At 41.5% G+C, this 10,798-nt stretch overlaps 1 protein-coding gene across 3 annotated transcripts in view; it reads right to left on the minus strand.

The window, feature by feature from the left end:
• Window positions 1-8,985, minus strand: part of GREM2 (gremlin 2, DAN family BMP antagonist) — a 40,454-nt gene extending 31,469 nt beyond the window's left edge. For 2 of the 3 annotated variants that reach the window (XM_009909165.2, XM_054162310.1), the window contains exon 1: window positions 6,966-7,042. In XM_009909165.2, the coding sequence (XP_009907467.2) occupies window positions 6,966-7,003 (38 nt within the window). In that variant the 5' untranslated portion in view covers window positions 7,004-7,042. Of the gene's footprint in view, window positions 1-6,965; window positions 7,043-8,748 lie in introns of those variants that run through there. The other variant, XM_054162311.1, reaches the window with a different exon arrangement.
• Window positions 8,986-10,798: the final 1,813 nt, after the last annotated feature.

Here is a 10,798-nt window from a genome sequence, read left to right on the forward strand (position 1 = left end):
TTTATTAAGAAATTAAGCCTCTCTTTAATTACAGTAAGTCTATTCATACCTATTCTGACAATAAAAAATAATAATTTTGCATTCTCCTGTAAATAATAAAGACAAATCTAAACCTATGATAAAAAACAATGACAAATGCATTTCAATACTCTCAACAAATACACCTAAATTTCAGTGTGGGGAAGAACCCAAAATGAGCAAGACATTAGAATTTTGGTATTTTATACATTGAGAACAAGTAACAGCATAAGACAATCCCATTTGTCTGCTATCCAGTTATATAATTTATATGAGTAAAGGGGCTGGCATCCGAGGGGAGAGATAAACTGGCAAGTTGCTGCAGCCTTGAGTTACTATTTGTATATAATGGAGCAAACTGCAAGCATTCTGATTCTCAGCCTCTCTGTATGTATGAAGCTGATCAGAAGAATTCAGATAGTCAGTATTCTGTTTCAACTAACTATAAAGCAAGATAGAGATTCCTTCAAACTGCAGGTGAAGTTAACCAGGAGAGATCTGCAGAACTCACCCCCACTCCTTCCATGACCTGAAGCCCGGACTGCCATTGGAGTTAGATACACAACAGCCTCCCCTAAGACAGGAAACCTTTGGTATAGACTTCACACCTTTGCATTTGCAGTTGCACTTTCTGAACAGACCCCCTAAAATCAAAGTAAAAATTCCTGTGGTCACTGGCAGCCTCAAAGGCTCCATAACACACTGGACTGTACTATGCCATGGTTACAATAGAGAGGTATGGACTACTTTGAAATGACAACTCAGCTGGCTGTGAAAGGTCATTTCCAGTGAAAAAAAAATTCAAAGCTGAGGGCAGTTTAAAAATTAACTAATTTCCCTAACTACTTATTTATCAAATAATTGTATTACCATATACAGCATGTACAGCTCACACCAGGACTATCTGTAATCATTAGTGACTTTATCCTGCAGTTCCTACTAATTGCCAACACATGGTAAGAATAGTCCACTGGCATTTTCTGGCGCTCAGAAGTACACAGTCAGTGGCTACCCACTTTAGCAAGATATTTGTCATTTTTCAAGGTGAAGGAAACAGAGTAGTATCTTATATGTTGCATTGTGATTATTCATTCCCCTCTTCATATTTCAGTAAGAATTTCCTATATGCATTTCATAGCAGCACTTTATAGCAGCACTTCATTCTTGTTTACTGATCTGTACGCAGCATTTGTGTTCATTTAAAAATGACCTCTTAACATGTACTTAGGAATGGAAAGTGCCCTTTTCTTTCTCCAGAATTCACTCTCCAGTTGAAATATTGGCCAAGGCACAAATAAACAAACATTAGTAAATACAAGACTGGACAGCCATTGCTTCTCAACAGTAGACCCTGCCAGATACGGATCCACTGCTGCATTTGTCTCTTTCAGAATAACTCTTCCAAGGAGCTACACCCTTGTCTAGCTTGCTCAGATTCTGAAAATCACTGTTTATGATTGTGGCTATAATAGTTGACCTAACCAGAAATCAAACCACTGACTTAAGAAAGCAATGGGATCCATAAGCTACCAACTCCTTATTTTGAGAGTCCATGGTATGAAAGTCCCAACGTTAAGCCACATGAGATGGCTATCCCAGGATAATAGTTCAGATTCCATAAATCACATTCATATTGTTAAGTCTTTCAATGTCTGGCATAGTCTGGACAAGTCTGTTTGTTGGATAAAGTCTGAACTGCTAAATAAACAGTGATAAATTTCCTAATACCACTGGGCAGAGTGCTCCTGCGAGTACAACGTGTGTTTATCAGTTTCCCACTGTGCTGGCATTGACTTTCAGATTTCCTTTATTCTTATTATAGTAAACATAGCACAGCTCTCTGGCAAACAAGAGTAACATTCTTACTGTAATATCATATCCTTCTTTTAAAGAAACCTTAGAGATGTCCAGAAAAGAAATAGGCCCAACTTGGAATGACACAATATACTTGCTTCCAAAGAAATTTAAGTTTGATTTGATTTTATATTGAGGGGGAAAAAATAAAATAAGAAGGTGACTATTTTTATAAAGAGCAGGTTGGCAATTTCTGATAGGTACTGAAAACAGTGTTTGCCTGTATGGTACTTCTAAGGTCAGCTACTCTGAAACACTGACATAAAAATACTTTTCTAGTTGGAAGCAGTCTACCTGAGCTGAAGGATAAAGCAACTGGCATTTTGGATGTAGAATTCAGAAAACAGCAGACTGTGGATGGTGAAGGAGTTTTTCTTCTTCTGGAAGAAAGAACATCAAGTGCAGACGACTTTAAAAAAGAAAAGTAAGGTGGCTAAAGAAAACCAACTGGTATTTATTATGGTACAATTTGTATTTAAAACTTCTCTCCATTTCAGAGAAATTTATGGCAGACAAAGGTGGGAATTGTCTCAGTTAAAAAAAAAAAAATAACATGGAGTGGGCTGTTGAATAACTTCATGGAGGTGACTGAAGGGACTTTGGAAGCACTTTGAACGTAAGACAGTTTCAGATGACTGGAAACTAGCTCAATTGCCAACTGTGTGCACTTCTCTTGCTTGCTTCAGAACTCAAATAAGAAAAAAAGGTACATGTAACAAAAACAGCAAACAATGGTGCTATTTCCATATACCTCCTCTGACTCCTTAATAAAACCATACATTTTTCCTAACAATTACTTTATGGGGTATTTAAATCATAGAATCATTTCACGGGATCGTTTTGGTTGGAAAAGACCTTTAAGATCACCGAGTCCAGCCATGAATCTTCAGCCTCAGCCAGCCTTAAGAAATCACAGGTTCTAGGCTATGACTTCACTTAACACTCAGCTTCAGCAAGGAATGGAAATACTAAAGAGGCTGATCAACAATCTTTCCCTACTGACATAGCACCCAAAGTACGGATACTTTGTTTACTTTGCAAGTACTTACTCTTAAGAATATCTCATCAAAAGCTTTTCTCACTGAAGCATCAGACAAAATTTCCATGGGCTTCATTAATGAAGAACATAGACCAAAATCAATAAAGTCATTGTGCACAGTAATCTGAAAGGTGTCAGCCAGAGAACAAATTAAATGGTAATAGAAGTGACAGCCATTTCTCTTTATTAGGCTTTACTGGATGTATCCACTAAGTCATTCAACATGTTCACATATTCCCTGTCTTTGCCTGTCAGCCTCCCCTTGTTCCTTGCAAAGGACACTAAGCTTCAAATTATGTTGACAGAACAGAAACTGACAAACGATAAATGGATCATAACAAAAAACATGCCTGGAGCAAGGATGTCTGACATCTGAGAGCTGGGATGTTTTCCTTTTGGATAGAAGCTCTGACCCACTATTTACACCCTTATCCCAAACTCTCCCACATATTTTTAAATGACAGCTTTCCAGATGTTATCTGTATAGACACTGGCCAGATTTATGGTCAGTATCTCACTTAACTGTAAGCCAATCTAGTGTTTTGGCCTCACTGGAAATGAGATTAGGTCTGAGATTTGCACCCGGACAAAACCTGCACTTTCATGCCAGAAATGGTCATGCAGAAATTTACCAATGCTGGTTTCTTGGGGTTTTTTGGTGGTGTTTTGGTGGTGGTTTGGGTTTTTTTTGCTGTTGTTGTCGCTACTGTAGAATATTTAGAATATCAGGGTATTTGGCATTACCATAATAGCACTTAAGCAGAGTAAATAAGATAGACTAGACGTGGCAGGAAACCACAATAAAACTGCACAGAAGTGAAGAGAGCAGCTAGTTCACTTGTAGCACCAGCTCAATACAGTTTTCCAACTCAAGCAAGCATTTTTACAGTACAAGGACAACAACATGTTCTGAGCTGTACAAATGGTGCTCCCACATTTTAAGACAATCTAAAAATTCAGGAAATATTAAAGATTTATTGGTGCTAAATCCACAGTCTGGTGTTGTATTTTTGTATTGCCCATCACACTCAATAAAAAATGGTTTCAAAATGAAATTTGGAGGGTAAATAATATATTTTCTATTCCCAGTGTACTTTTCCCACTTCCTTAACACAAAATTGGCAGAAATTAAATCGTTATGAGACTTTTTGTATTTCAGTGTGTCATAGTTTTAACCTCCTCTCAGTTTCATTACAAATTATGGTTTCGTAAAATACTCACTTCCTAAACAACAATGACTTTTAAACAGCTTGGAATGAGAGATAAGTTTACCTTTTCCTTTCTATAAAGAGGTTTGTAGTAAAGACAGCAGCATGAATATTTCTGTATGGAGGATAACTAATTCTATATGGCAGTGTAGCCCCTATGAAAAACTGACCTTATTTAATCCTCCTTAGCTTTATGAATAATCTAAAATATGCTGCTATCAGTGTAACAGATATGAAGTAGATAACCACAAAGGGAAAACAAACAAACAAAGCAGAATCTCACAGACAAGTATAGTTATGCCCAAAGGGAAAAAAAAAGGGATATGAAAAGTAGATGCTGTAGGACGAGTTTTTGACAAAGGTAGGTTACAAGTGAAGTTGCCATGATTGTATCACATTGGATATGGAAAGATATCGAGTGCCCTCTGTTTTGACGTTCTGGACAAAGATTCTTATGGTCCCTTTCCCTTTCTGAAATAGGCTTCAAAATGCTTCTTTAAAAAAATATCAATAAATGGTTTCATGCAGTGAGAACAGGGTATACTAGCCTTTCAAGTGATACAGCCATAATCTATGCAACTCATGTTAAAATCTACACTCCTTCACACAGACCAGCTATGCATTGGAATAAGGTTTGAAGCAGACAACCTCTAGCAATAGAGTCATCTGAGAAGGAAAAGCTCTCTTCTTTTTCAGTTCCTGCTGTTCCAAATAGCGCAACATTTTCTATGATCTAAAAGCAGTCTTGGAGCACTCAGAATGACCCAGAACAAGGAGGATCTCTGCTATACACATGCAGCTCCATGACTTCCATCACGATCCATCCTGTGAAAATGTGTGTAAACTGAAGAACCAGTAAGAAGCCAAATTTCTGTAGCAGTGATGATCATCTGCTCTTACTATGAAGAATCAGATCCCTAATTGCTCCAGTAACATGCTTTCTAGTTAGAAATGCTTTCATACAAAGGATAATAATTTATAATTAGCAAATTAATTTTTTCTATTTAGAAGAATTTTCCCCAGAAGAAGTAAATTAAAGAAAAACATGAAACTGCAAAAATTCAGCCAGATCACCAAACAACAGAGAATGGAATTATTCTTTCTTTTTTTGCTTTACAGTGAAAACTGCAGGAAAAAAGGTGGTTTAAGATTTTAGTTAGAAGCTTTGAGTGGATGTTTCTGGACATCTCCATGGGCATCACACACTCCCACTTGCCCGGGGCAGCTGGACTCCAGGGCCAGAGCATGTTTCCCATCATGTGCCCAGAACTGCCACCACAGGCAACACCCTCTCAAAAGTGGCAATTCTGGTGTCTTGTGGGAAATGTAGTCTGCACCAATGCTGCACCCAGGAAACACAGCACAGCGTTTCTAAATGACAGTTCTTAAGTCTGACGTCAACATACCTGCCCTCTCCCAAACGCAATGAGGAATGTAAACACAGCCTTGTGAACTTTTATATGCAAAAGGACTACTATAGTCAAACAACCATGAAGAAGCACCAGTTGTCCTTTCCTAAACGCAACTGCTGCATTCACATTCAGTAGACAAGCACAAGGCTACGTAATCAAATGTTCCCACTCAAAATGTAGTCTACAGTTGCATGCCAGACTATCAAAAAATAATTGGCCATCTTTATTTAGAATTGAAGAGATCTCAATGTGGGTATATACAAGTAGGACAGCCACAGTAGGTCTGTGCTCTCCTGAGATGGGAGTTTCTTGGTAACACATGCGCAGGCAGTGGTGAGAGAAGCAGGGATAGCACACACCACTGGAAAAGACGGATAGGATTAGCTTCAAACTGCGCAATAGGTGCATCAGCACTAGTCTGCTGCAAACGGACCAGATCTATGTTGGCAGCTAGCACAGCCCAACAGGAACAGACACACAGGACAAAATACTTAAGAGCAGAAGACACCACATGGTTTTACACCAGGCTAGCCCTGGTCTGGTCCCAGGGACTAAATTTCCAGCAATGAGTCAAGCACATCTTCATCTTAAAGGAATCCAGCTGGCCCACCATGAGGTATATAGACATGGGCAGTAAGTAGGAACAACTGGAAGACTCACGTCAAACGTACAGTCCTGACACAAACCACAACAGTAACATAAATGCACAACCACACCCATGAGCATCTGTGAGAGCGGAGTGGAAAAGACCTTTTCGCGTCACTTTTGAAGAGACTCTTTGGGTGTCAGTAAAACTACACAGCAACTTGAACTTCTGAGTTCCTGCTCAGTGACTTGAACTGCTCATTGAAGTAATTCTACCTCGAGTGTCAGAAACTGATAAATTACAATTTAGAATTGGTAGATTTTACTTGATAAATTTGGGAAAATTTGGAACTTACCAGTTTCTGATGCTGGAATTAGAATTATTTCAACATGAATTCAGTAGTAGCATATAGAACTATGAAACGGAGCAGTTGGAATCTACCACATCGTATTTATCAAGCAAAACCACAGCAGGACTAAATTATTTATTATACAAGAGGGTGATAAGGAGCTATATGATTTACACTTTCATAAGCATTGACAAACAGTGACTGAAACCAAGCACTGAAATAGTTCAGTGGGCAATTCAGATATTAGTTTTTACCTTCCCCCGCTAACTATGGAAAGAAGCAAAACTCTCAAGAGTTTAGTTCTTCAACTTCTCATACCATTGCCCTATTTCACATTGAAAGACGTGTTTCATGACAGCACAGTCTACTTGAAAGATTAAAAGAAGCAAATAGGTCAGCTAAATCCACCAGTTCAAAAATCTAGGCTAATGGCATTTGTTTGTGTGGCACTCTTTTACAGGTCTTACTGATGTTTTGCACTAGCACATCTTTCACTTACTTATCATGCTGCAATGGAAGGCTGAGCAAACCAGACATACCTTCTCCCTGTGCACAAGAGCTCTGCACCAACACTAGGCTGCAAGAGAGGCAAGAAAGCAAAATTCTACCTGCTAAGCTTCTCATGTATTCTACAACAGAGATTAAGCAGAGTGGCCTGCTCTCTTCAGATGCACTGTGCACAAATGTTTAGAATTTAGGATTTCACTGTATGCCTTAGATAATGGCAGCTCATGACAACCATGCAGCGAAAGTGAAAAAGAGATCCCTTGCTCAGAGTCTGAATACTGACACACAACCCTCACGTCCTGGGTCTCAGTAATAAACAGATTGCTGTTCCTCAATAATTTTCTCAAGGTATTTCTTTAAAATCTTAGGGTATTATTCTTCAGCTTTTGGAAATAAATGACTAAAGGCCAGGCTGAGAACTAAGCACCAAGCACGTATTTCAGGCTATATGTACTTCTTGGAGTTCAAGCAACAAACTAATTCCCTAAGGGAACACAGTATCTGTATTGCATTGACAGTAGTGAGAAGATAAGACTCTAATATCATGTTGATTTTTCCCTGGTTTAGCAAGAAATAGCTTTGAAGTGGTCTGATAACCAGCTTGCTAATTGTGGCTCTGCACAGCCACTGATTGGTCCTGCACCTGCTGCTCTGTGATTCTCAGGACTGTGGGATTCTTAATCTGGGCTTCTTCGTTAGGAAATTATTTATGAGGCTGAAGTTCTCCTGACTCTATTCACTGGACTTCCATTCAGTTTCTATCTCCTCCTTTAGGAACAAAAAAATAAGGGTTTAACTTATTATTAATGAGCTGCTAGTTTTGTCCTCAAAGATCCACAGAAAGTTATATAACCGCTTTCACAATAGTATGCTAAAAATAAGAGTTGTTTAGCCAAACGCCACTGCAATTTTTATAAGACCTGTGATTCCAATTCTGTGGACCTGTGGAAGTGCAAGTATTTCCTTAGCTTTAGCAGAAAGTCAAGTAGGAGCTCCTTGTAAGGCTGCTGTGGGTATGTATTATTATAATCCTTGTTTGCAAAGGAAAAAACAAACAAACAAACACACACAAACAGAAAGCCACCCCAGTGTATCTATACACATATATACCTGTTTTTCCAATTCACGAATTAAAGTAATGCTGTTTGCGCTTGGAGCTGATCCCTCGTGGGGTTTCATAATCACAAACCATCATTATTAACCCAAAGCAAAGAAAAAAGGTACAAAGGGGCACAGGTTCTAAGCCCCAGGTGATTTATTTTTTTTTACTGTTGTGCGCACCGCGCCTCAAACCCAAAGAGATTCGGCCATTCAGGTAACTTCCGAGGCTGCCAGCGCAAAGCACCGCGACTCAGGCGCAGCCGAGAGGGGAGCCGGCTGTCCTTCATTTAGTTCCGTGCTCCTGGGAACGCCCCACGGGCGAGCAGCGCGGGCGCGCTACTCCCCGCCGAGGCGTCCACAACCGCCGCCGCCAGCGCTGTGGCCGGCGGCATCACGCGTGGGGACGGGCAGGATGGTCACCATGACGGGTGCGGAGCGACGGGGCTACCAGCGGTGCCGTGGCGGGGCTGCGGCAGACAGAGGTTCTACGGGGCGTCCCCGTGCTGTCACAGCGCCCGCGGGCCCTGTCCGCCGCCCGCCCGGCGAGCCGCACAGCTGCCTTGCGAAGGGGCGATCAATGTACGAGGGCAGGGGAGGAGGAGGAAGGGTGCAAACCGGCCGCAAGAGAAGCTTTGCCGGATCAGGACGCCAGGCGCCCCCCGACCGCCCCATACCTGCACGGAGGCGGGGAAGGGTCTGTAGCGCGCTCTGTCCAGCCAGCTATAGATCCCAAGGGGGGATGAATCGGGGTGGCGGTCGTCGCCCGCTGCTGCCGCTGCTGCTGCTGATGGCGGTGGTGCGAAGCCCTCGCTGGCTGCAGATGCCCATAGGCGCTCAGCGGGGGAGAGCAGTGCGCGAGGAGCGCGAGGCGGCTTTGCCGGCTCCCGGCGGCGGAGGGGAGCTCGGCACTGGCTCCGCGCAGCCACTGCCCGAGGAGAGGATCAAGCCCCAGCTTTCGATTGGCTCCGGTGGCCGAACAGCTCACACCGGCCTGCCCTCCCGCCGCCCGCCTCCCCTCCGCCGCCCCACACGCTCCGCTCGCCTGCAGATCCTCTCCTCCCTGCCAGCTTCTAATCTCGCAACCTGGTGGGCAGTTCGAACCTTCTTTCTTTTGCTCCCCGCCACCTTCCCTTCCTTAGTACGACGTCCAATCCCGAGCCTGTTGTTTATACCGGGACATCTCTCCCTGGATCTGACAAAACGCCCTCCTCTCCGCATCTTTCTCTCCCTACAGGATCTGCAACTTTAAGCATTCATGACATTTTGTGTCACGCTTAATACTCAGACACATTTGTTCTTAGAACATTTTTTTAAATATCCTTAGGTGGTAAAATTAAAAGCATGCAACGCCTGGTCACCTAAGGACTACATCTGAAGTAGGACAAAGCATTCTTTGCCAGAGTGTAGTTTCCTTTACTCACACTGTTTGGATTCCAAGCCCCGTGTTGGTTAACTACAAATCAAATCACGGCATGCACAGAAAACAAAATCGGGACACTAAGCCTTCCTTTCCTGAATCCAGGGTTATTCAGTCACAGCATAGGTGATTGTCATTCTTTGGGTCATCTTTGATGTTAGTATTCTTTTCGCCCAGGATGACTAAGTGGTCTGTGAAAAAGAATTCTTCCTGCAGACGCACTGTAGTCCAGTCAAATCTTAGACCTGTCTCCTGGGCAAAAAGGCAATCCTTTGGTTTCAGTATGACCCTCTGTTTAAACAAGAATACAGCTGAACCAGATAAATAGGCCCTTTGGGTTTTCTCAGTGCAGGAAGATGTTGTAATATTTCCAGCAAACATGTTGGCAAAATCGCTTATTAAAACTAGGGAGAAGAAATTGATCAGTTATAACAGATGCACTCTTAATTAATGCAGTGACCTGCATTTAACTGATGTTGCTGAATTAAGTGGTGTGTATGCCTGTTGGTACATCAGGTGCCATTACAAGTTATCATTTATCCAAATTTGTAGACTGTAGGATTTAAAATAGGGAATGAAGTTGCAGAGGTATCTTTGCATGACAGCAGCCTGTAATTTTTTTAAGTCATAACCTCCATAACATTTTTAATTTCTTGTGTATGTAATTAATTTTTCCCAACAAATGCTATTTTTCATTCCCTAGAAGACACACGTTGTCTCTTCAGAGCATACAGAATGAGTTAAAAAAATGGGTTTGTTTGCCTTTTTTTTTTTTTGTTCAGGCAAAAGTCAGGAAAATATTGAGAAATATATAAAGCCAGACATATTTAGAAATATGCATACTTGGAGTACAATCCATCCTTCATTTTAGAAGCTTTATTAGGAAAAACATCCCTCAGTGAAGTGAGTGGACTCCAGCTCTGGAACACAAGAATACCTAAATATATCTTGGGGTTTTTTCTGTAACATATTTTTTTCTCCACATATTGCCTATTTATTTTTTTCCTGGGAGAAATGTGATTACCAGTTTAGAGATCAAGCTACATGTCTAGCCATAGCCCAACAATCACAGCAGCCACTGTATCTCCGTCACCTCCCCAACACCCCCTACAGCAGATATATTTCTTCCCACACACTCTTGATCCAAATGACTGGCTGATTGCCTTTCAGTGTTTCCTAAGTCAGAAGGTGGTGCCTTCCTTCACTCTGACTTTTTTTCTAGGAAGAATGCTTGCTCTTGAATCACACTCTACTTTCAAGCCCTTTTTTTCAGCCACCCATTTTTCTGCCTTGACAGATGGATAGCT

Source organism: Dryobates pubescens, chromosome 6, assembly GCF_014839835.1.
Source record: "Dryobates pubescens isolate bDryPub1 chromosome 6, bDryPub1.pri, whole genome shotgun sequence".
Lineage (NCBI taxonomy): Eukaryota > Metazoa > Chordata > Aves > Piciformes > Picidae > Dryobates > Dryobates pubescens.